General features: G+C 38.2%; 1 protein-coding gene across 4 annotated transcripts in view; it reads left to right on the plus strand.

The window, feature by feature from the left end:
* Positions 1-6: 6 nt before the first annotated feature.
* The window catches only part of Slk (STE20 like kinase), a 65,353-nt gene continuing 38,536 nt past the window's right edge, over positions 7-26,823 (plus strand). For 3 of the 4 annotated variants that reach the window (XM_017801236.2, XM_008845699.3, XM_017801237.2), the window contains exons 1-3: positions 7-228; positions 23,753-23,917; positions 26,538-26,586. In XM_017801236.2, coding sequence (XP_017656725.1) covers positions 79-228; positions 23,753-23,917; positions 26,538-26,586 — 364 coding nt within the window. In that variant the 5' untranslated portion in view covers positions 7-78. The remainder of the gene's footprint in view (positions 229-23,752; positions 23,918-26,537; positions 26,587-26,823) is intronic. The other variant, XM_008845700.3, reaches the window with a different exon arrangement.

A 26,823-nucleotide genomic window follows, 5' to 3' on the forward strand; every position in this document is an offset into this window, starting at 1 on the left:
GGGGGAGGACGCTCCGCAAACTTTGCGTTTTATTGTTTCTAGTCCTTTTTGTGCAAGGGACAGTCTTGGGGAAGCAAAATGTCCTTCTTCAATTTCCGTAAGATCTTCAAGTTGGGGAGCGAGAAGAAGAAGAAGCAGTACGAGCACGTGAAGAGGGACCTGAATCCCGAAGAGTTTTGGGAAATTATAGGAGAATTGGGCGACGGAGCCTTTGGGAAAGTGTACAAGGTAAGAGGGAAAAAACGGGAAGTTGGCGCCTGGGAGATGAAACAGCCACTGGCCCGGAGTGGCACGAGGACTTCTTGCTCCCCCTGTCCCTTTCCTGTTCTCTCCCGGCCTTTTGACTTTGTACGTTGGAACTTTCTCGCATCCTGCAAGGAGTAGCTCAGACGGTAGGGCTGATGGTTGAAGACTGTGGGGCCTGGATGCAGTTAAAAGAGTGATGGTTGTACCGTCTGCTCTCTCAAACTTCAAAAGAAATGAGTGTAATTTAATGGGAGGGGCAGGCGCTTTTGGCTCCCTTGTATTTTAAAATCAGAAGCTCAGTACGCTTTTCTGTGTATTTATGTTTATTTACTAACTACATTTGCATGCCTGTTTGTACCCCAGTTTACTTTTTGGAGACTAGGGCACGTCATTGGTAATATCTATAGTTAACATGTAACCAGTGTAGGATCAGAGCAAAGTGGTTGCCCGCTTGCAGTCTATTCTTGAGTTTTGCTTGGCCACACCTTATACCATGGAATGGAATTTATGATAGAAAATTTCCAGAGCAAAACCTGGATTTCATACTAGTTTATAAATATAAGCATTGGCTAAGAAGGCAATATCAGTGCTTGAGGAATTAAAATCCATATATAAAAAATAGTTTAGTTTATGTGTATGAGTATATTGCCTGCATGTGTGTAAGTGCACACGTGTCCTACATTGCTCGCAGTAAGAAGAGGGCTTTGGATCCCCTGGAAATGGAATTATGGACTGTTGTTAGCTGCCATGTGGGTGCTGGAAATGAAACCCAGGTCTTCATTAAGAGCAGCCGGTGCTTGTACCTGCTGAGCCATCTCTCCAGCCTACATATTTATTTCAATAGACGTTTGATGTTTCAATGTGTGAAGGTATTAATGTTAATAGTTTACACTGTCCTAGGAAGCTTGTGAATGATGTCATTGGAATATTTGCTTCCTGAAGGGTGAGGTTTTTATGAGACACAGTTTAGGGGAAGGACCCACAAGGTTGCCTAGAAGTGAAAACAAATACAAGACTTTCTGAAAAACAGATTTATTTTTTTACGTATGTGCATGCATGCGACTCCTGGGTGAGTTTATGTGCAATATTGTGTGTAGGAGCCTGCAGGGACCAGAAGAGTGTGTAGGATTGTCTGGAACTGAAGTTATAGGTGGTTGTGAGCTGCTGTGTGAGTGCTGGGAACTGAACCAGGGGCCTCTGGGAGAGTAGCAAGTGCTCTTGTCTGCTGAGCCATCTCTCCTGTCTCTAAATACAAGATTTTCAGTTCCACATAGTTTGGCTCCCATAATAATACTGGGAAGTGGCAGGTCATTTTGTGGAGGGACACTGAGGCTCAGAAATTGTTCAAAGCCGTGTGATTAAGTCTAGACCTCGACTCAGGTCTTTTATTTTTAATTTTAACGTTAGCATCTCTTGTAGAAATGACAGAATTTTCCCCACTTCCTCAGCATCATTGTGGTTTGTCGTGTAATGCATGCTCTGAACTTATTTTGTCCGCATCCCGGTCCCCATTCTTTGTGCAGTCTAAAATACTACTTTGCTGAGTGCTTTTAGAACATCTTGTTCACGTGTCTACCATAGCACTTGTCACATACTGTATTTGATGTTTTCGTATTTACATAATAAGGGCCTAAAGTTTTAGATTTAGGTTGTCCATTTGTTAGTATATGCATTTCTTTACATATTCATTGAACTAGGTGAGTCTATTTCAGACTCCACCTTCAGATGTTCCTTTCACATGAATGCTATTGAAAGTAGGTAAATAGACTTGAATGCTTATGCGGAGCGTAGAGTATGGTTTCAGCAAAAGCTTGCCAATTTAATGCGTGATTGGAAGGGTGTTTAGTGTGGTGGGAACCACTCAAGGGAAGAGTTATGTTTTAGTGCTCTTGGACAAAATAATTACCTCCTGGACTTCTATTTTCTTAGTTGTAAAACCATAGATTTCCATAAATGTTTCTTTAGATCTCTTCCCCTATTAACAGTCTTTGAATATGCAGTTGTTAAGGAAAGGCAAAAATCCACAAGGCATCTGGGATCTTGTAGTGAGAAGGTGGTGGTGGGTTAAGGACAGATTTGTGGTGTGAATACATTTCATCAACTATAAACAGCATACTACTAGGAGCATGTGCTCTGATACCAGTGTATTTCTTGCTCCCTCACTCTACAGCAGTCTGTGACCTTGGGTAAGTTACCTATTTGTTCTATGACTGACTTTTCTCTTTGGAAGGCCTACTTCTCAATATATACAGAGGAAATAGTAAAACTAACATTCCTAGAGGTTCCTAGAAGGGCTTCAATGACTGGTAGACATTACTGTTATTACATTTAGAAGTCAGAAGCAAAATGTGGGCTGGGATAGAAAAAGGGACTCCAAAGATAACCAGCTGTTTCTTGGTTTCCATGGCACACGCAGATTGTGTGATTTCACTCTGCAGAGTGTAATGTGTCATTCTGTTTCGACAGCAGTTGAAAATTTCTGAAAAATTAGCCAGTAAGTTCATGTAGTTCAACACTACCTAACTGTTCCTGGTGTAAGTTCTGTGGGCTTAATTATGTTTCAGTATAGGAGTATAGAACTTGGGTTCTTTGCATTTGTTTCTGAGGAGTTGTGTATGAGGCTATTTTACAAAGAAAAATTTGTTTAAACTTATCTGACCTTTTTGTCTTTTTTCTTCTTAAAATACTTGTTTTTTAGGGTTCCCTGCAAGTTGTAAATTTATATGAGAGAAATTATCAATTTTCTTACGTGGGGAGAAAGCTATTAGAACTTAGTATATATAGGCAGTGTGCACTAGAAAATGATTTTAAAACTTGATGCTAGCTATCATTTGCTAATGGAAATTGGTAACTGTTAAAAGATTAAATTGTAACTAGGAAATTGCGTGCAGTTAGTTTATATGAATCGGCTTTCCACCATCTTAGTTGTATCCCCTCCACTCAGGCCAGCTTTATCCTGTTCTAACATAGTGACATCCTTGCCTGAAAAATCATTATTTTGAATTTATTTTCTTTTTAATGTAGTCTTATTTTGATATAAAGGAGGATATGTAGTATCTTTCATGCTATTTTATCAGAGAATAACATAAAAGCATGCATTGAATTGCTTATCTAGAAAAGTGTTTTAGCTGCTAGAGCAGTTGTAGCTGAGTCCTGACTGTGTTGGTTGAAAGTGATTCCCATGACAACTGATAGGCATGCGCCCTTTAAAAAGTAGTGAACTATTTAATTTTTGTATTGAAAAAATACAGAAACATGGACTAGAGCAATGCCTCAGCTGTTAACAGCGCTGTTTGCTGTTCCAGAGGACACAAGTTCGGCTCCCAGTTCCCACACTGGGCAGCTCACAACCACATGTAATCCAGCTTCAAGAGATCCAGTACCCTCTTCTGGCCTCCAGAGGCACCTGCACTCATGTGGCATACACTCAAATAGACAAACACACATACACTTAAATAAAAAATAAAAATAAGTCTTTGAAAAAATACAGAAGCATATATATACATTTAGCAGATGATTAAGTTTACATTAACATCAAGGTCAAGAAATTCTTTTAGCACCTTGAACTTCCTTTAAGTTATTCATTTATTTGCTTTGTAGTTTACTCTCTGGGTGTGCATATTTGAACATAAACAGCTTTGTATGTACTTGAACTTTATAAAAATAGAGTCATTTGGTCATATTGAGTATATTCTATATGTCTTCTTTAGAATCTGCTTTGTTATTACCCAGAGTTATAGTTAGTTCATTTTCATTGCTGCATAGCATTCCATTATATAATTTACTACTAATGGACATATTGGTTGATTCCAATTGGTTGTTTCTGTTAACAAAATGCTGGGACACGTTACTAAGACTTCACTCAGCAGTGGAATTTGCTTTTCTAGAGTAGATAACTTTAATTTTACTGGTTGATGCCAAACTAATTTAAACCATTTTATATTCTTACTATTAAACCACTTTATAAACCCCACCTGGCCTGGAACTTGCTATGTAGACCAGGCTGGCCTTGATCTCACAGAGCTCCACCTGCCTCTGCCTCCCCAGTAAAGTTGTGCACCACCACACCCACTCCTTGCTCTTCACTGTTGTCAACATTTGGTATTGTCAGAATTTTTTACCATCTGATGTTGTATTATATTTACCTTTTCTGATTATTGATAAATTCTTTTTTGTGTGTTTATTGGTAATTTTTTTCTTTCGCATTCCATCCTCCTCTTTATTTTCCTATTAATGCCATTTTCTTGTTTGTGTCTGCATTTGTAGGTATGTTACATACCTGCATGTTCAGGTATATAAACCCTCGTGTATGTACGTTTTGAATTTTAACCCTCTGCTGGTTGTGGTATTGTGTCTTTTCATTCTCACTTTAGCGTCTTTACTGATAAAATTCCTGATGTTAGTATAGCACAATTTTAGTTTTTCTTTTCTAGCTAGTGCTTTTTATGTTTAAGACATTCTTTCCTAAACCAAGATCATGAAGATAATTTTTTATCATCCAAAAGCTTTAGAATTTTACCTCTAACAAGTGCACAATTCACATGGACTAGATTTTTTTTATGTATGTATGGTGTCAGGTTGATATCCAGTTTTTCTCCCTCATGAATACTTGCTTGTTCCAGAACCATTCAGATTTTTTTTTCCTTAAGGAAAGGGTGTATCTTACTGCTCTGCCGAGTCTGGTCTGCTGTATAGCATGTCCTTTTGCAGTTTTTAATTTCTTTATTGGTCTGTCCATTCCTGTTCTCACCATCTTAATCAGGAAAGCATTAAAGTAGCTTCTTGCTAGAGTGATACTTCCTCTTATTTTCTTCAGTATTGTCTAGTATATTTCTGGTCCTTGTGATAAGGCACCTTCTTGACCATAGCTACACCATGTTAAAGTCTAGGCTGACTCTAGTCTCTGAAATTAAGAGAGTTGGCCCAGGGGGTGGGAACATGTCAGCAGGTCCCCCATTGTCTTGAGAACGGGTCAGCATGAGCCTGAGTGCACCTGCTAACTGCACTTGGGAATGGATTGCCTACTGTAGTCGCTGGCTAAAAAATATACTTGGTTTTCATTCGGCAAACTTTTTGTCTATGTGGTCTTCTGTAGTAAAACTTTCTAGCTAGTGCTTCTCTGACATCATAGCATTGTCAGCACTCCATGTATGTTTTAGAAATACCTTGATTAAATTTCAGAAAAATATTGTCCTTTTTTGGAGTGATTTTATTGAATTTATAAACTGACATTGAGAAAATCAACATTTTTTTGATATTGAGTCTTCCCATCTACGTTTACATTTTTATCCCAGTTTAGGTCTTTTCTCAATAATGGGTTCTTCCTTGATGTTTTGGAAGCACTAACTACTTCAAAAGTGTCCTTGTTTTTTGATTTCCTCTTTGGTTTTAATGTACGTTCTTTAGTAGCCTCTGAGAAAGAATCCATGGAAAGTACATTTTAAAGACTTTGCCTGTTGGAATATCTCTTTTTTCTAATTTTGTGCTTAGTGTGTAGAATTCTAGTTCCAAACTGGCTTTCCTACAATTTTTAAGAATTAGGATTTTTGGTGCCTTGTGCCTTTAATCCCAGCCCTCAGGAGGCAGAGGCAGAGGCAGGTGGATCTCAGTGAGATGAAGGCTGGCCTGGTCTCCAGGGAGGCTGGGACTAGCTAGGAAGACCCTGTCAAAACAAAACAAAACAACCCTCAAGAATTAGGATTTTTCTGATTTTGTTCCATTCATTGTCTTTTGGCTTCAAATGTTGATGTTGAAAGTCTGATGCCGTTTTGTTTCCCGATTCTTCGTAATCTTTTTCTCTTCAGAGCTTTTAAGATTTGATATATAAAATAAAAATAGAATCATACTGATCATATTGAGTGTATTCTGAGGGTCTTCTCAATCAACATTATGATTGTTATGTCAATCTTTGTTATCACCTAGAGCTATGGCTTGTTCATTTTCATTGTTGCATGGTATTCCATTATATAATTCCATAACTAGTCATTTACTATTATACTATTAATGCCATATTAGCATATACATGTACAGTTCTCTCCCTTTTATTTTGATGGACTCTTAATCCTTTCAGTTCAAAGGCTCATGTCCTTTACTTCCATGACGTTTTCTTATATTATTTATTTGACAGTTTCAGCCCCTTCTTGCAATAGCTCTGGTCATGGTTCTAAGATTCTCCCGTCTCTAAATTCAGTGGATACTTAATAGCCTACTTGATGCCTCAGGAGCTGTTGACACACTTGACCATTCTTTGGGATCCTTTTTAAACCTATCTGCTGGCTTTTAGGTCACTGCACCCTTGATCTTCTCCCCCTTTTTCTGTGTTGGCTCTTCAGACTCCTTTGCTAGCTCTTCTGCTTTTGGACATTTAAATGTTAAGATTCCCAAGATTTGGGTATAAATCCTTCCCTCCTTCCCTCTCTATCCCTTTCCCCTCCCCTCCCCTCCCCTCCCCTCTTCTCTTCTCTTCTCTTCTTTTCTTTTTTTAATCTGTAGCTTTGGAGGCCCAGAACTCATGGTGTCAGTGAGGCTGCCTTTGTGTGCAGTACTTTTGATTCTGCCTCAAATGCTGGGTTGCAGGCCTGTACTACCAGCCCTGGTTCCCTTGCCTTCTTTTCTGTGAGAACCATTTTCTCCCATGGCTTAGTTACCATCTAAATGCAGTTATGTCTGTATTCAAAGATCATCCTCCAACTCTACAACTTGCTTATATAGGTCAGATTGGCCGTAAGCTTGTGGCAATTCTCCTGCCTTAGCCTCTTGAGTGCTGGGATTCTAGGCTCAGTGACAGTAATTTATGTGGCTGGCAGTGACTTTGAGTTGAAATTACTTAGCATAATTAATTAGCTTAGCAAAATGTACCATCTCTGTCTGTGTTTGCAGAAGCCAGAGATCTAGTGGTCTTGTTCGCTGCTTTATTTAGAACAATGTAAGACCTTGAACTCTAGATTCTCCTGCCTCTTTCTGGCCTTCTAGAAGATATTTATTTTTAAATTTTTTAATTTTCATGTTTGTTTGCTTTTCTTATTTTGTGTTTTTTTTTTTTTTTTTCCTTTTTGAGACAAGTTTCGACTGGAACTCACTCTCACTATGTAGATCAGGCTGACCTCAATCTCATAGAGATCTGCCTGCCTCTGTCTCCAATGTGCTGGGATTAAAGGTGCGTGCCACCAAGCCAAGCGATTTTATTTCATTTTTTGTTTTTTAATACAAAATATTTAGTATTTTTCTTTTATGTATATGAGTGTATTGCATGCATGTATGGAAGTGTATCTGTGTCGTGCATTGTCCAAGGTGGTCAGAAGAGGATATTGGATCTCCTGAAACTGGAGTTACGGATGGTTGTTAGCTGCCATGTGGGTGCTGGGAATCGAAACCGGGTCCTCTGCAAGAGCAGCCAGTGCTTTTTAACTGCTGAGCCATCTCTCCAGCCCCAATATTTCATTTTTTAATTAGCTTACAAAGAGGCAGGTTTCCCTATGGCATTTTCATACACACTTCGTTCTGGTTGGCCCGCCTACCATCCTTCCTCTCCACCATGCTCTTGCCATTCTTCCCATCACTGCTTAAACACCAACTCCAACTGTCATTTCCCCTTCCATTTTATGTCTGGTTCTTTACCCACCTCACCCAGACACCAGAACTTGTTTAAATTTTAATTAATTTACTAATTTTTTGGAGTGTATGTGTTTGAGCACAGGTCTATATGCCAGAGTGTATGTGTGGAGGTCAACTCCTGAGTTGGTTTTCTGCCATTTTGGGGGATCCAGAGATTGAACTCACGTTGTCAGGCCTGCACACAAAGCACCTCTACTTGCTGAGCCTTCTTGCTGATCCCAAAACCTATTAAATCTAGCTACTAAATCTCTGTCTCTCTCTTTCTCTCTGTCTTCCCCCCCCATCAGTATACTAGTCAAAACTGCTTTATCTCTTCTGTGGACTACCATTTTTATTACTGTTGTGTTTGGGGCTTGATATAAATGTATTAGATGCAGTTTTTGATTAAGGCTATGTTTTTGATACCATGTGAATGAGATTTACTCATGTTTCGTGTAGTAGTCATTTGATCTTTTCCTATAGTATTGTATTTTTGGAAAGGCTATGGTTTACAATCCATTCTTCCTTTGGTAGGCACTTGGATTGCTTTTACTTTTTTGCATATTACTAATAAGACTAATCTATGTTTTTTTCTCATGTATATGTGTTGTATGCATGTGTATATTCATGTTTGCATATGTGTGGGCACCTCTGTGTGTGTGTGTGTGTGTGTGTGTGTGTGTGTGTGTGTGTACATATGCCTGCATAAGAGGTTCGAGGTTTACTTTGAGTCTTCCTTGATTGCTCTCTTCCTTTTTTCATTGAGGCAGGGTCTCTTATTTGAATTCAGACTTGTTGATTGGGCTACTCTGCCTAGCTGGTTTGCTCCCTTTCCCAGTTCTGGAATTACATGCAGGCCACCATGCCCACCTGGCATTTACATAGGGTTCTGGGGATCTGAACCTGGGTCTTTATGCTTGCGTGCAAGTCCTTTAACCACTGAGCTGTTTCTCAAGATAGAGGGTTAGTCCAGACTAGCCTAGAATTTGTAGCCCAGACTGGCCTTAAATTTGCAGTCTTCCTGCCTCTACTTCCCAAGTACTGAGATTGCAGGCCTTTGCCACCAAGCCTGGCCTCATAAGCAGTCTTGTACATTTATTTTAGTGTCCATCATTATTCATTTCTGTTGGAATTATACCAAGGGATAGATTTTCTTGGGTTATAGCATATATATTTTTATAGCTTTAGAAGATACCACCAGTTTTCCAAAGTGTGTCAATTTGCACTCTGATGAGGAGGATATTAGATATATTTTAGGCCATTTTTATATTGCTATAACTGAGTGCCATGGACCGAATAATTTATAAAGAATAGACGTTTATTTGGCTCATGGTCCTGGAGGCAGGGTCATCCAAGAGCTTGACACAACATCTGTTCAACATCTGGTGAGGGCCTTCTTGTTGCATCATAATATGACAAGGAATATCACATGGAGACAGTAAGTGTGCAGAGTTTGCTTTTATAACTAAACTACCCTTTCAATGGCTCATTAATCCATTAATGGGGTCTGGTTATAGGAGCAGGGATTGACTACTAATGTGTGTAAGGGAACTTCTTAGACATGACAAAATGATCTGAAGCATGATTGTGGCAGAGCCCTTATGATCCATTTACTGCCCCAAAGTCCCACCTCCAAATAATTAACATATGTTCTAGTTGAAGTTTGTTTCTTCATTGCTGTGACAAAATACACTGACCAATACCAGCTTGGGGAGGAAAGAGTTTATTTGGCTTACATCTTACATCACAGTTCACAGGGAGCCCAAGGTAGGAACTCAGGGCAGGAACCTGGAGTTAGGAGCTGGAGCACAGGCCATGGAGGAATGCTGTTTACTGGCTTGCTCCCCTGGCCCCTGCTTTCTTACACAATACAGAACGACCTGCCTGGGGTGGCACCAGCCCATTGTGGGCTGGGCCCTCCCATATCTCTCAAAAATCAAGAAAATACCCCACAGACATGGCCACAGTCCAGTTCAATGGAGACAATTCCCCAGTTGAGGCTCCCTCTACCCACATGTGTCAGTAAAGTTGACAACTAAAACTATCTAGCACAACATAGGAGTTTGGGGATTAAGTTTCTAGCACATGAGGTTTGAGGGACACATTCAAACTATATGTGAGAATTTTCTGAGTTGCCTCGTGTCATCACAGACACTTAGTATTATTATTAATACTATATTTAGTGTTATGACATTTTTATGTAGATATGGATCAGCACACCTGGCTCATATTCATCCTCTATTCTCCCTATATTCTTTCAGTTATTATTTACCCTTATTTCTTTCAGTTGTCTACTTAGGTTGATTAATTCTTCTTTGACATTTGGAAATGCTATTGAATTTAGTGGATTCTTTCGTAATGTATTTTCTGGCAAAATTTTAAAGCTTTTGAACTTTCATTTAAAGTTGATGGCAGAGGTTAACTTTTAAACTGTATTCTGTAACTGGAGAGTTATTGTTTGTGTGATGTAGTCTTCCAGTTAAGTGATATATTGCTCTGTTTTCCTTTTTTTTTTTTTTTTTTTTTTTTTTTTGTGAACCTGTGTTTCAATTTGCCCACCTCAGGCTGGGTTGATAACTCAGTAAAGTACTTTCAAAGACCTGAGTTCAATCCCCCTGAACCCATGTAAAAAAAACCTGGGTATGGTGATACACACTTGTAATCCTAGTGCTGGAAAAATGGAAATAGGCAGACCACTGGCTAGCCAGCCTGATATAATTGATGAGTTTCAGGCCAGTTTGAAACCATGATTCAAAATCTAGGTGAACAGTGCCTGAGGAACAACAGCTAGGGTTGTTCACTGGTCTCCAACACACAGGCACACGTGTACATGCACATGTACCTGCATAACATTAACATGCATACACACAAATTTACCTGGTTCTTTTTCCAACGCAGAGAAATAGTTAATTCTAAGTTTGTTACTGTTGAGAAGGCCAAGGTCTGCTGCTGCTTGAATATAAGATGTTCTTACTGTTACTGCATAAAGCGTTGTATTGTCATTATAAAAACCTACTTTTATGTACTAAAAAAAGAAAAGTTTGTTTTTTAAAATTCAGAACAATTTTCTTTCTTTTCCCTCCTATTTATTTATTTATTTATTTATTTTTTCTGTAGTCCAATCTGGCCTAGAACTGCTATATAGACCAAACTTAATCCTACAGAGTCCCACCTGCCTCTGCCTCCCCAGTGCTGGGACTAACGGCATGCACCACCCACCATGCCCAGCTTTCAGAAGAAATTTTAATGGAAGATACTAATTTGACCTCTACTGAATTCTTTTTCTTATAAATGATTTGTGTTTAGAAGTTTGTAGGTGGATAATCTGTGGATTATGAGAAGAAAAATGCTCAAAGCAGGGCAGTTGCTTTATGTGCCTGTGTTTGCAGTAGCCTCTCTTTGCCTCTGTGGATATAACTACAGAATGCTCATACAAAAAGTAAAACAGTATTTAGCTTTTTCTTGTTTTTTTTTTTAATCTGTTTTGTAAAATAGCTTTGCTAGTTTATCAGCTTATTGGCTCACACTTCTTCCTATAAATTAGTGCTGGAATATTTGCTAATAAGAATGTCTTTTTTAAATTTTTTTAAAGGAAAGTTATTTGAATCAATCCTCTCTTTTCCTTCCCTCTCTCCTCCATTGCTCTCTCCCTTCTACCCATTTTTGTTATGTTTTGGCTTGAAAAGTGTGAGCAAGTTAATAAATTTCATTTATTTTTGTATATATTTTTTAACCATCACAGTTTTAAAGAAACACTAGAAGTCAAAATAGTCTTTAAAATTTTTATTGTAAAAATAATTATTTGGGGCTGGAGAGACGACTCAGAGGTTAAGAGCACTGGCTATTCTTGCAGAGGACCCGGGTTCAATTCCCAGCACTCACATGACAGCTAACAACTGTCCCTAACTCCAGTTACATGGGAATCCGATGCCCTTTTCTGACTTTTTCAGGCATTGCATGACATGGGTGCACTTAACATACATGCAGGCAACACACACACACACACACACACACACACACACAAAGACTTAGTAAGCCGGGCATGGTGGCGCACGCCTGTAGTCCCAGAACTTGGGAGGCAGAGGCAGGCAGATCTCTGTGAGTTCAAGGCTAGCCTGGTCTATATAGTGAGTTCCAGGACAGCTGGGGCTACAGGGAGACCCTGTTTCAAGAAGACAGCAACAACAACAACAATAAAAGACTTCCTGTTGGCATTTTGTATAGTGTGAATTTAAAGTCACTTAAATTTTTTTTTAATTTTATTATATTTTATGTGTATGAGTGTATTGCCTGCATATGTGTAATTGCACCTGTGTCGTGCAATGCCTATGGAGGTCAGAAGAAGGCGTTGGATCCCCTGGAACTAGTTGTTAGTTGCCATGTGGGTGCTGGGAATCGAATCTTGAGTCCTCTGCAAGAGCAGTCAGTGCTCTTAACTGCTGAACCATCTCTCCAGCCCAGTCACTTAAAATTTTAAAGGTCTGGGTATGACTTATTTGTATTAAATGGAAAAATGATACTAATTTATTTCAGGATATCCTTCTAATGTTTCATAAAGATTAGCCAAGAAGCTAATACACCATATCCAATTTTAGATCTTTAAATCATCTTGATAGAACCTTAGATTTGCTGGCCCATTTTTCCTAGTCTGCCCTGATGGATGTGAAGTCATATCTTTCCTGATCACCAGTGAGGGTGTGCTGCTTTTCATGTGCTTATTGACACTTTGGATTTCTTGTCCGAAGTGCTTTTAAATCTTCCGAGTCCTCTTTTCATTGATTTATGAGAGTCATCTGATACTGATCCTTTGCTAGTTAGATGTGATGCACAGATTTTCTTTGACTCTGTTTATCATCTCTCTTTTTTGAATAACATTTAAAATTTTAATGTAGTCCAATCTTTTATTTTTTTCTACATAGTTAATGCTTTTATACTGATAAATTCTTCCCAACCTAAGGGAATGAAGATGTTCTTCTGTGTTGTTTTCTTAAAGTTTTGTAGCGTTGCCTTCTACATTAGGTGTATAGTTAAACTGGTATTGAGATAGGGAGCCAGTTTCATTTCTCTGTGTGTATACACAGTTGTCCCAGCACCATTTTCCTCCCCTCCCTCCCTCCATCCCTCCCTCCCTCCCTCCCTGTCCTCCTTCCTTTTTTGTAGCCCCAGCTGGCCTGGAACTCTCTAGATATGTAGACCAGGCTGGCCTCACAGAGATCTGCCTGCCTTTGCCTCCCGAGTGCTGGAATTAAAGGAGTGTGCCACCAAGCCTGGCCCAAGCACAATGTTTGATGCCAACCCTCCTTTCCTTTTTTTTTTGCCTTAGTTTAATCATTTGTCACTTGTCCAGTTCTAATATGGCACATTTCTATGACATTATTTCTTTTTGATAAATTTCAAGAAAGAGAAAAATTTAGGATAAAATGATTTATTAATGCTTACTGTGAAATTACTTTAGAAAGATTATGCAAATTATTTTTTATGATTTATTTATTTATTTTTCTATTTTGGGGAGGAGGGGGTAGGAGGCAGGATCTGGCTAAGTAGTCCAGGTTAGCCTGGAACTTGAGAAGTCTTCCTATTTTACTTTTTTTTTTTCGATTTTTTTATCGTGGTAAAATATATATAATATTTACCATCTTTTATTTGCTTTTTTCTTAGTACTGGAAATTGGACTCAGACAGATGAGGATTTTGAAACAGCGTCTTGCTACATAGCTCAGGCTGGCATGGCCTGTATTAAGCATCACAGGTCTTGAACTGCCAGTCCTCCTGCCTCTACCTCAAAAGTCTGGGGTTCTCTAGGCATGCATCATATGTCTGACACATCCTGACCTTTTGTTTTTTTAAAAAATGATTATTTAATTGAATTTTTGCAGTTTATAGTCAAATATAATTTTATGGTATTTACATCCCCTCCTCTTATTGCCCCCCAACCTGTTAATGTAGTCTATTATATATTTAATAAGGTTCAGCATCTAATTAGCTTCCCCAGATGTCCTTCAGTATGGGTCCATCCACTGGAGCCTGGTTAACCTACTAAGAGTCCCATTCTTGAAAGAGACTGTCTCTGCCCCTCTCAGCAACCATCAGTAGCTGCGATTTCCTTGGGCTGCGTTCGGGTTTCTTACTCACTTCCCATGTCTGCTGGGATTTTGATTAGCTTGAGCTTGCATGGGACTTGTGCGTGCTGTCACCGATGCTGTGAGTTCATATGAGTAATTGACTAACTGCATGGAAAACTGTTTCCTGTGGTCATTCACCACCTCTGGCTCTTAAAGTTTTTATCCTCTCCTGCAATGATCCCTGAGCTTTGGGAGGCAGAAGTTAGTATAGGTGTCCTATTCAAGGATAAGCAGTGTACAGCCTCTTGCCTTTTTAAAGTTTTTTTTTTTGGGGGGGGGGCCTTTTTTGAGACAGCGTCTCCTTGTAGCCCCAGCTGTCCTGGAACTCACTATGTAGACCAGGCTGTCCTCGAACTCACAAAGATCCGCCTGCCTCTGCCTCCCAAGTGCTGGGATTAAAGGCATGCGCCACCATGCCCGGCTTAAAAAGTTTTTTAAAAAAAAGTTTGTCTGTGTGTATGTGCAGGTGTCCTCAGAGTCCAGAAGATGGCATTGGATCCCCTGGAGCTGGAGTTACAGGCAGTTAGTTGTGAGCTGCCAAGTGGGTGCTGGAATCTGAAATAGGGCCCTTTGGAAGACCACCATGTCATCAGCCATTAAGAGCCCTTGACTGGTTTTAGATGTACTGTTATGTGGTATTAAATAGGACCAAAATGTTGTTGAACCATTAATGGCTCTGGCTCTGTAGCTCTTCATCTTATAAATTGTAACTTTTTTCTATTAAACAAGAACTGGCCATTCTTTTCCCCTCAGCCCTTGGCATCATTCTACTTTCTTTCTTGATGGTTTTAATTACTGTAATCCTATAAGTGGAATCATATAGTAGTTATCGTTTTGTGACTGGCTTATTTTCACTTGGCATAATGCCCTTGTTGTAGTGCCTTAGAATTTCCACTTTTTTTTTTGTTGTTGTTGTTGTTTTTGAGACAGGGTCTCTCTGTAGCCCTAGCTGGCCTGGAACTCACTATGTAGACCAGGCTGGCCTTGATCTCACAGAGAGCCACCTGCTCCTGTCTCCCAGGTGTTGGGATTAAAGGTGTATACTAACACCATGCCTGGCCCTGCTACCATTTTTTTTAGTAGGGCTGAATAATGCTACATTGCATACCTGCACCATATTTTGCTTAGCCATTCCTCTGTCGATGAAAGTTTAGATTATCTCTACATTAGCCATTGTGAATAATATTTCTGTGAACATAAGTGTATGCTGCTTATCTCCTTGCTTTCACTTTCTTAGCAATATACACAAAAGTAGAGTTATTGGTCTAGATACATATTTTTTTCATTTTGAGGACCTGCTGTGTTAGTTTACATAGTGACTATACCTTTTTATATTCCCACCAGCTGTGCCAGTGGTTTGATTTCTCCACATCCTTGCCAATAGCTTCTTGACAGTTAGCCACCCTAATGGATGAGATGGAATTTCATTATAGTTTCAGTTTGCATTTTTCTAATGATTAGTGATGCTTAGCATCTTTGCATGTGCTTATTGACCATTTGCATATCTTTGGAGAAATTTTACCCATCCTTTACATGCACACGCGTACATAAACACATATGTAGTGTGTTGCATACATGTATGTGTGTGTGCATGCATGTGTGTGGAGGTCAGAGGTTGGTGCCAGGTGCTTTCTTCAATTGCTCTCAAATACCTTATGTTTTGAGAAATGGTCTCTCACTGAACCTGATGCTCACTGATTTATCTAGACTGCCTCGTCAGCACTGGGATAGACCTACTTTTGCATTGGGTACTGGGAATCTGAACTCAGATCCTCATGCTTGTGTGGCAAACACTTTGAGCCATCTCCCCAGTCCCCCTTTGGTCATTTGAATTTTTAAAATAATATTTTATTTATTTTTATTTTATATGTAGGAGTGTATTACCTGTACTTATGTAAGTGCACCTGTGTCATGCAATGCCCATGGAGGTCAGAAGAGGGCATCGGATCCTCCCTGGATCTGGAGTTACAATGGTGGTTAGTCACCATGTGAGTGCTGGGAATTGAACCTGGGTCCTCTGCAAGAGCAGCCAGTACTCTTAACTGTTGAGCCGTCTCTCCAGCCCCTTGTCATTTGAATTTAAAAAAATTATTTTTATTATTTGTTAATTGTTATTTTCATGTTATTATTTTATTATTTTATTTATTATGTGTTGGATATGTGCACATGAGTGTAGGTACCCGTGGAAACCAGAAGAACTGGATCCTCTGGAACAGAAGTTACAGGCAGTTGTGAGCTACCTGATGTGAGTATAGGGAAATGAACTTGGGTCCTCTGCAAGAGCAGTAAGTGGTCTTAACCTCTGAGCCAACTTTCCAGCCCCTGAATTGTTTTTTTGTTGTTTTGGGTTTTTCTTGTTGAGTTTGAGGAGTTCTTGGTATAATCTGGATGTTCAAATTTATAAGATGTCTGCTTTGAAAATATTTTCTCTCATTCCCTTGTTCTGTAGTTTTGTTTTTATGCTGTTGATGTTGTTGCCTTCCTTCCTTGCTTGCATGTACTCCATGCCCAATTCTCTTTCTTTTTTTTTTTTTTTGAGACAAGATTATACTCTGTAGCCCAGGTTGGCTTGGAATGTGCGGTCCTCCTCTCTTAACTTCCTGAGTACTGGGATTACAGGTGTATGTGTCACTCCTGGCTTTGATACTGTCTTTTGATGTACATAATTTGTTAATTTTCATGAAGTCTAATTTTTGTTGGTGCTGCCTATGTCATTGGTGTTAAAGCTAAGAAATAATTTTCAACTCAAGCATTTTGCCTATGTATTTAAATTTTTATTTATTATCTATCTATTTATTTATTATGTGTATTTGTGTGGACTCACATGCCATGGCATGCATGTGGAGGTCAGAGGGCAACTTGCAGGAATTGGTTTTCTCTTCTATCAGTGGGTTCTAGGGCTCAAACTGAGGTCATTAGTCTTGGCAGTGGGTGCCTTTACAAACTGAGCAAACTCTCCAACCCCCTTTTGTATTATTGTAAGAGTTTTATAGTTTTAGGTCTTACATTTATGTTTTTGATGTTTTGGATTAATTTTTGTATGTAATATTACGTAAAGAACCAACTTCATTCTTTTGCATGTGGATACTAATTTTACTAGCATGGTTTATTAAAACAAACAAACCAGTTTGTCTTTTCCCCACTGAGTGTTCTTGACACCCTTGTCAAAGATCATATGACCATACATGCAAAGGTTTCTTTCCGAGGTTCCATTGATCTGTGTCTGTCTTTCTGCTAGCACTACACACTTTTGATTGCTACAACTTTGTGGTAAATTTTGAAATAAGAAAGTATGAGTCCTTGAGGTTTGTTCTTCTTTTTCAAGGTTGTTTTGGCCATTTTTAGTTATTTAAAACTCCATATGAATTTTAAGATGGCCTTTTCTATGTCTGCAAAGATCTCTTTGGGATTTTGATAGGGTTTACATTCAATGTATAGATTGCTGTGGGTAGTATTGACATTTTAACAATATTGTCTCTGATCCCTGAATGTATGTTTCTATTTTTTTAGTTTCTTATTTCTTTTCAGTAATGTTAGGTTGTTTTCACAGTATAAGACTTTCTGTTGGGTCTGGAGAGATAGCTCAGCGGTTTAAGAGCATTATCTGCTCTTGCAGAGGACCCCAGTTCAGTTCCCAGCACCCATATGGCAGCTAACAACTGCCTGTAACTCCAGTTCCAGGGGATCTGACACCTTCTTCTGATCTCTGCAGGCATTGCATGACATGGGTACATTTACATACATGCAGGTGGTACACTCATGCACATAAAAAAGTAAATAAAAAATATTCTTTAAAAGCCTTTCTGTCATCTTGCTTATAATTTAGAAATATTTTATTCTTTCTGATGCAACTGTAAATAGAACCAATATTTTTGCTATTTAAAAATGTTTATTTTTCCTGAATTAATTTGTAGACATAGCATACCTGTCTCCTATTTTTAAATACGTGTTTTGAAACTCTTCTTGAATTTTCAGTTTGCATCTTATGCATCACTCAGTTTTGTTGCTGTTAGCATATTCATGCTGCTCAGTCAGCAAGTCTTTGAAGTAAGTGGGAAAATTATGTGATCTGAGAATTGGGTAAACTTTAAAAAAAATTTATTATTATTTATTTTATTTCATTTTATTTTATGTGTATGAGTATATTGCCTGCATGTAAGTTCACCCATACCATGCAGTGTCCACAGAGGTCAGAAGAGGTTGTTGAATCCCCTGGAACTGGAGTTACAGATGGTTGTTAGCCACCACGTGGGTGCTGGAATTCGAACCTGGATCCTCTGCCAGAGTAGGCAGTGCTCTTAACCACTGAGCCATCTCTCCATCCTGAGATTGGGCAAACTTTAAATGTTCTTATGCACTGGACAGTTGGGGGTTTTACCCCTTGTCTTAGTGGTAGAAATAATACCATTTACCTTTCAACCTTGAGAATCAGAAGCATCTAGATTAACAGAAGCAATCCTAGGGATTAGTGAAAAGATCCAATTTGTCTTTCTCTTTTTTAATCTTGCTTTTAAGATTCCTTTTGTCTTTATCCTATACGGGGGTTTTCCTTTCCCTTTAGATTAATGCCTTTGTGGGCCTGGAATCATCTTGCTTTTCTTTGTATATCTTTTAATTTCTTTTCTCTCCTTTTTTTCTTTTTTAGATCTTTTAATTTTCAACTGAGAATCTTATTAAAATCTACTAATTACAAACATATTTTGTAGTTTTTGAAAATGTAGAAGTAGAAAGAAAATATGATTTAAAAATTACTACCTAGGAGGTGTAACCACTGTTAATACAATAGTAGAGGAGGAGAGTCTTATTTTTTCCCCTCCTTCATTTAGAACATAGAATTAGCACAGAAAACTCAGGTAAATTATGTTTCCCTGCAGTTTTCTATTTGTTTATGTAAAGTAGCTGTGTTCTGTTGAGTCATGAAAACATAAGTGGTTTTGAATGCTTGATTGGTCTTTGAAAACCATTTTTTTTTCCCCCTGTTTTTTTGAGATAGGGTCGCCCTGTATCCCCAGCTGGCCTAGAACTCACTATGTAGACGAGGCTGGCCTTGAACTGACAGAGATCTGCCTACCTCTGCTTCCTGAGTGGTCTTTGAAAACCTTTTATCAAAAGAAGTCCCATGTTTAAGTTAATATCTGATATTTACTAGTCTGCTCTTTTGATTAACATTTGTTTAGTTCTTTCATAAAATCTTTATGTGGGGCTGGTAGAGCACAGGCTTAGCATGGGCAAGGTCCTGGGTTCAGTCCCAAGCTCTACTAAACAAAACAAGACAAAAACAACTAAAAATGCTTTAAAAGTTCAACTCTTTATAAAGATTTTCCCTGCTTTTAACTTTAAATAGATGACTTTTTAGGGTTATAACATTTATTAGTGCTAATTTCAGTTTTGATGTTCTATAGAACCAGATTCTGATGGGTGCTCAAATTATTTTAAGGCAGTAACATAAGAGGTATTGTACTTTCTTTGTCTTTTTTGGTGTAAGAATTTGAACCTAGAGCCTCTCAGGTGCTAAGCAGGCGGAGCACTAATGAGCTATACTTTCTGCCCTTAGGTGTACTGTGCTTTCTAATGGAACCTTTATTGGATGCATTAAACAGAATGATACCATTGTTGGTTTAATCATTATATCCAGGGCAGTGAAATATCAGAATTCATTACTGTAAGGAACTGTAGTTATTTATTTTCTTTTTTTCTGTTCTGTTCACCAGGGCTATTTTACAGTTTCTCTCCAAGGACAAGTTCCCAAGTTCTCCCAGGTCTCTTTCTTCCTACAGAGTTACAGTAAAATGCTGGGAGTAGGGATAATCTCCCTGGTTTATTTCATCTGCCTCAGGAGAAAATGAGTTTTAGTTATTGGCTTAACTGTAGTACCTTTCTAAGGAAGACAAACAGCACCATATTTTACCAGTTGTGATAGATCTTTTACCTTTTTTTTTGTTTTGGTCTTTTTGAGACAGGGTCTCCCTGTAGTCCCAGCTGGCCTGGATTCGCTATGGAGACCAGGCTGGCCTTGAACTCACAGAGATCCACCTGTCTCTGCCTCCCAAGTGCTAGGATTAAAGGCGTGTGCTACTATGCCCAGTGATCTTTTACTTTTTTAACATTGCTGAAATTGGCACAGAGGGAAATGTGTGTTTTTAGTCAATGCTCTCTTATAATTACATTGATGGGTGGTAGTCTATAACCATTTCTGTGCATCATGAACTCACATGTATGCCTAGAGTCATACAGGTACAACTCCTTGATATTTCAGTCAGTAAACTGTTTTAAGGACCTTGTGAAAAAAGAATGTGAGTCCTAGTTGTTATCTAAAATTTTTCTTTCATGTGACAAATTCAAGAAAGATCAGCATTATGAGCTGCCAAATGGGAATCATTGTCTTCCCCCCAAAACCTTGGAGATGGTTTTGGATGGTTTTTTAAAGAAATGTGGAGCTTTGTGGTGGAACTCTCAACACTCCAAAGGATGAGGCAGGAGGGACTCTGGTTTGAGAACAGCTCCCAAATTGTAGCATGATAAAGCAGCCAGTCAACCAACCAGCCAGCCAGCCAGCAAGCTGAATGCCTTCTCTCTAAATTTTTAATGGCCAGGGGATGATAGTATGTGTGTATGTGTGGCGGCGGGGGGGGGGGAATCAAACATCAAGTAATTGAATTAGCCAAAAAGTAATTAAGAAGAGTCAAACATAAAGATTAAATTTTCATATATTCACAGGAATCATAGATAAATAATAGGAATTTGGATTGAATATTCTAGATGATAAACTGTTGACAAAGTAGCAGGGTATTTTGTTTTTGTTTTTTCTTATTTTTCGTAGTCTAGAAAATAATAGGACATCTTTTTGTTTTGTTCTCTTGTTTAGAGACAGGGTCACCCTATAGCCCCAGCTGCCCTAGAACTTGCTGTGTAGAACAGGCTTGATTTCACAGAGATCCACTTGCCTCTGCTTCTGGAGTACTGGGATTAAAGGCTTGTGCCACCATACCTGGCTTTTTTTTTTTTGTTTGTTTGTTTTGTTTTGTTTTTTGAAATAGAGTCTTGCTATGCAGCCCAGTCTGACCTGGCACTTACTATGTAACTCAGGCTAGCCTTGACATTGGAGCAGTCCTCCTGCCTCAGCCTTCCAAGTGCTGGGATAACAGACATGCACCAGTGTACCAACTTGTTTTTAGAATAACAAATAGCACATCTTAAAAAAAAATTTAGTTATTTTAAAATTATGTATATGTATGTATGTGTGTGTGTATGAGTATGTGAGTGCAGTGCCCACAGAGGCCAGAAGAGGGCATCAATTTTTAGGAGCTGGAATTACAGACAATTGTGAGCCACTTGATAGGATGTTGGGAACCAAACTCAGATCTTCTGCAAGAACAGTATGTTCAGTATCTCCAGCCCCCAAATAACACATCTTAAAAGGCATCCTAGATTTGATAAAATGTGATGCATTAGAATTTTGTTCTAGAGTGGTAGAGTGGTAAGGTTGACTTTTATAGTAATCTTTCTATCCAAAATATATTCTCTGAACCTAAACCTTAGTAGTATTATCTGCTTTTTTTTTCCTCCTAAGGAAATAAAATGTATTAGTAATCTACTTAGGCAAATCCCAAATATAAATACGTATTATCTTAATTCTCCCAAACTTGAGAATTGTAGCTATATGTCACCGAGCAGGGATGTAAACACAAGAATTCTTTTAAAGTTGCCCCAAGCAACACAGCTGCTAAGTGGCAGAACAGACTTTGAACCCTTAGCAGTCTGACCCACTCAGGCCAGTGATATGACATTATCCTTTTTAATTTCTTTTTCTTTAAGACAAGATCTTGCTTTGTAGCTCTGCCTGGCCTGGAACTTACTATGTAGACCAAATTAGCTTCAAATTAATGTGGATCCTTCTATCTCTGCCTCACAAGTGCTGGGATTACAGGTGTGCACCACCACACTCAGGCTTCATAATTAATATTTGTGTTTAAATTACCTTTTAAAAATAGTGTGTCAAAAGAATGAGAAGCCACAGACTGGGGGAAAATATTTGCAAAAAAACCCACCATATAAAGGATTATTGTTCAAAGAATTCTTAAAACTCACATATTAGAAAATTAAAAAAAAAAAATCAAACAGCTACCTATCCAAAGAAGAGATACAGATAGCAAATAAGCATCTGGAAAGATGTTCCCCATATGTCTTTAGGGTTACAAATGGAAACAAACTTAGGAGAGTGCTCAAATCCACATGGACTCCATGGGTATGGTGATCTCATTCCTTGCCAGTAGGAATGCCCAATGGAGCAGCCACTTTGGAAGACAGTGAGGCAGTTTCTTACGAAAAAACCTAAGCAGACTGTCTTCTCCAGAAGTTATGTTGTTTGGTATTTACTCAGCAAATTAAAAACTGTATCTATATTGAAACCTGTACATACATGATTATTTGTGGTAGGCAAAGAGATACCACGTTATGAAGAAGATAGACTTTGGTGTTGGTTAGAACCAAGAGTAAGCCCAATCTGTTCTGAGAACTTGTTCTTCTGATTTGTTTTGGAACTGTTCCCCCAAACCAGACTTGATCTATATGTATTGAAACAGTACATCCATCATGGTATGGAAAAGGAACGGTGAAAGCTGCCTTAATCAGGGAATACTTTGTCCTTTTTGACCTCTCCTCACCCTAGAACAGCGCACACAACCACAAACAGATGTTATCAATCTAATCCCACTTGTTTGTAACATAAATGGGAGAATTCCTTATTTCCAGTGATATTCACTGCTTTCAGTGCTGATATTTTCACTGTCTGCACACACACACACACACACACACACTATTATTATTATGGGTCAGGGGTAGGTAAGGAAGGGTCATGAAGGATTAAAACTATATGTTTAGCTGGGCATGGTGACACACACCTTTAATCTCAGACAGTCTGCTCTACATACCGAGTTCTAGGCCAGCTGGGGCTAAAGGGAGACCCTGTCTCAAAAAGACTCCCTCCCTCAAAACTGTATGTTTAGCTTACAAAAGGAGCCCAAGCTAATATAATTGTTTGCATTGAAAACAAGCTGAGCTAGTGTTAAATGATCTCAAAACATAAGATTAACTTTGGTTACAAGGTTAGGTAAGATTCCTGTTTGTAACAGAAAACATTCCTAGAAAAGTCATTTTCACAATTATTCATAATTCTCAAACTTGGAAACAGTCAACATTTATTAGGTGACAGGGCTAACAAACTGTATGTAACAGACTATGGGATAATGTTCATTTCTAAAAAGAAATGAGCTATCTAACCATGAAAAGACCTACAGGAGCTTTAAATCCATATAATCAGTAAAAGCCAATCTGAAAAGTCTACATACTATATGCTTCCAACTATACACATTCTGGTTAAGGTAAGACCAAAGAGGCAGTAAGCAACTGAGTGGTTGCCAACAGTTAGGGGGAGGCAGAGGTGCATAGCTGGAGTACAGAGGATTTTCAGCATGGTAAAACCATTCTGTCTGATATAATGATTCTGTGATATAATGGTAGATACATGTTACGCACTTGTTGACTCCCATAGAATGTGCGGCACTGAACTCTAATGTAAATTATGTACAGAATGGTAGTGATGTGTTAATGTAGGCTCATTGACTGCAGCAAATGTGGCATCATGGTGCAGATGGTGGAGTGGAGGATATAAGGGGATGTTGTATTTTCTGTTCAATTTTGCTGTGAACCCAAACATTTTCTTAAAAAAATAACAATGAATTAAAATGTCAAAGTTTGCATTTTAAGTGTGACACTCTGACACTTTCATTTTAGGCCCAGAACAAAGAGACCAATGTCTTAGCTGCTGCAAAGGTGATTGACACCAAATCTGAAGAAGAACTTGAAGATTACATGGTTGAGATTGATATATTAGCCTCTTGTGATCACCCAAACATAGTTAAGCTTCTAGATGCCTTCTATTATGAGAACAATCTCTGGGTAAGTAATTTCTGTTTCTTTATGGAGAAACCAAAATGAGGTAATTGTTTTAAAGAGGTTGTGAAAGCCTATTTTATGTTACCTCTTCTGTTTAGTTACTTGTGTTACTTGAATGAGAGTCATTAACAAGGTCATAGTCCTCTGTCTCAACACGTGTTCAGATTTAGATCGCAGATTATACTAGTTTCATGATTGTTTGACACTGAATCTAAGTGGGAAATCTTAGTCAAGAATTTTAAATTTCCAAGATATGAAATGAGGTGTCTTTGTAATTTAAATTTAAATAGTCATTAAAAATTTGATACTTTCTTTGTTTTGTTATGTGTTAATAATTTTTTATCTTAAAGTTTTAATAAATCTTATAATAGACTATATAAACTACTAGAAATGCTAAATCTTGTTAAGTTCACCTTCACTGCATGATAAAATGGCTGAGTGTATAAGTTTTGTTCATTTAAAAAAATATTTTAAGCTGGGCATGGTGGTACACGCCTTTAATCCCAGCACTAGGGAGGCAGAGGCAGGTGGATCTCTGTGAGTTCAAGGCCAGCCTGGTCTACATAATGAGTTCCAGGACAGCTGGGGCTACAGGGAGACTCTGTCTCAAAAAGATCAAAAAATTTTTTTTTATTATTTTTATTTTTATGTGTATGAGTATATTGCCTGTATGTAGGTAAGTGCACCCGTGTAGGTAAATGCCTGCAGAGGACAGACGAGGCCTTGGATCCCCACCGCCCTCAGAACTGGAGTTAGGGACAGTTGTTAGCTACCATGTGGGTGCTGGGATTCATGCAAGAACAACCAGTGTTCTTAACTGCTGAGTCATCTTTCCAGCCCAAATTTTGTACATTTTTAAGAAAATGGTCATAAATAGGTACATCAATAAAACGTTAATATTTATTATAAGTAGTTAGCTACATGTTGTACCAGCCTAGTTTTATCAAGTGAGTTTTTCATAAAATGGAATTTTAGTTTTTTTCCTTGAAAGAAGAAACAAAACTGTTCTGAGAGAGGAATAAGCAATATAAAGAATACCTGACCAGAAATCAGATGGCCCCTGTTTCTGATATGATTGCTGCCAGTTAGGAGTTTGGCTAGGCCAGTTAACTCTTGAGTGTTTGCTTATCTAGAGGCTGAATAATGATTTACCTCCTAAATTATTTTTAAATCATGTAATGAATTTGGAAATAATTTGTAATTGGTAACCACTTAGAACATTACTGTAGCAAGAGGAATAAAGTGTGGAATTACACAGTTTGCCAAAAATTATGGTTTAGTGTGGTGTTTTCTAAAATACTTAATCAGGACTCTAGCAGAATGTATAAAGATTATAATTAAGCTCCTAGACATTGGAGCTACTGCAAAATAAAAACTCAGGTTACTGTGAGGGACAATTTAATGGGAGACATAGATAAAAATAAAAGAATCATAATAAAATTGTAACTGTGATAAGAGTTAAGAAGGAAGGGTACATGATATTATTATATTTTACCATGGAGGTTGGGAAAGTATCCCAAGTGATAATTGAGTTAGAATCTGAAGATGAGGGAGAGAGAGAGTGAGAGCGAGAGCGAGAGCGAGAGCGAGAGAGAGAGAGAGAGAGAGAGAACGAGAACCTTCATGCACTATGTATTTTTGTTGTTGTTGTTTGTTATTTCACTATATTTTTTGTTATTTCACTATATATTTTTAAACTAAAAGGTCAGAGAGATGACTCAGGGTTAAGAGGATGTATTGCTCTTCTAGAGGACCCCAGTTCCCAGCACCCAGGTCAGGTGTCTCACAACTCCCTATAACTCCAGCTCTAGGGTATCTGATATCCTCTTGGCCTCAGGGTACCTGCACTCATGTGTACATACCTCATTCCCCCTCCCCTACAGCCACACCCACACACATAATTAAAAATAAATCTTTAAAAGAAGCTCTTTTTAGGATTTACTTTTATTGAGAAGGTTAAACAATATATTTGGTCATTTAACATCACAATAGTTACTTGAAAGATAAAAGTAATAAAATATTTTAAATGAATTTTTAAAATATTTAAATACTTTAATTCCATCACTTGGGAGGCAGAGGCAGGTGGATCTCTGTGAGATTGAGGCCAGTCTTGTCCATATAGCAAGTTCTAGGCCAGCTGGGGCTACAGGGAGACCCTGTCTCAAAAACAAATCAAAAAAACAAAACCAAAAAGCACCTTAAAACAATACTTAAACCATGATAATTAAGAACTCTATACCTGGCAATCTTGGAGAAGCAAGGATGCTAAAAGTTGTCATTTATGAAAATGGGCATGGCTGGGTGTGGTGGAGCATGCCTGTAATATCAGCATTTGGGGACAGAGGCAGGATCATTGCAGGTTTGAGGCCAGCCTGGACTACAGGGAAACCAGACTCAAAAAAACAGAAAAGGGGGAGCAGCATAGGTCTGTATGTAGCTTGTCCACGTTCATTCTTGGATGCTTGGTATCTCAGACTCGTAGCTAATGACAAAAAACCTTCATGTTTAGCATAATATTATTTCTATAGTATAGATTTATTAATTATTCATTTCTCTTTTTTGCTAAGTTGAAAAATTTCTGAAACTCAGTCTGATTTTAAACTCATGCCTTTTTTCTATGCAGATCCTCATTGAATTTTGTGCAGGGGGAGCAGTAGATGCTGTGATGCTTGGTAAATACCTTTGTGTTTGTTTCTTAAATTGTACTTGAAAACAAAAAAGATTCCAATCATTTATGTATGTAATTGGGAAGTTCAATACATTAAGAAATCAATTATATTTTTCAGATAATTATAATTCTGAAATGAAATGTTGAATATACTATGTCAGGAAATTAATCTTTGTAGATAATTAGTTCATTTACAACAAATTGCATATGATCTTTGACAAGATCATGGTGGTGATAGATA

The sequence above is a fragment of the Nannospalax galili genome, unplaced genomic scaffold (genome assembly GCF_000622305.1).
Source record: "Nannospalax galili isolate Female #2095 unplaced genomic scaffold, S.galili_v1.0 scaffold161, whole genome shotgun sequence".
In the NCBI taxonomy this organism is placed as follows: domain Eukaryota; kingdom Metazoa; phylum Chordata; class Mammalia; order Rodentia; family Spalacidae; genus Nannospalax; species Nannospalax galili.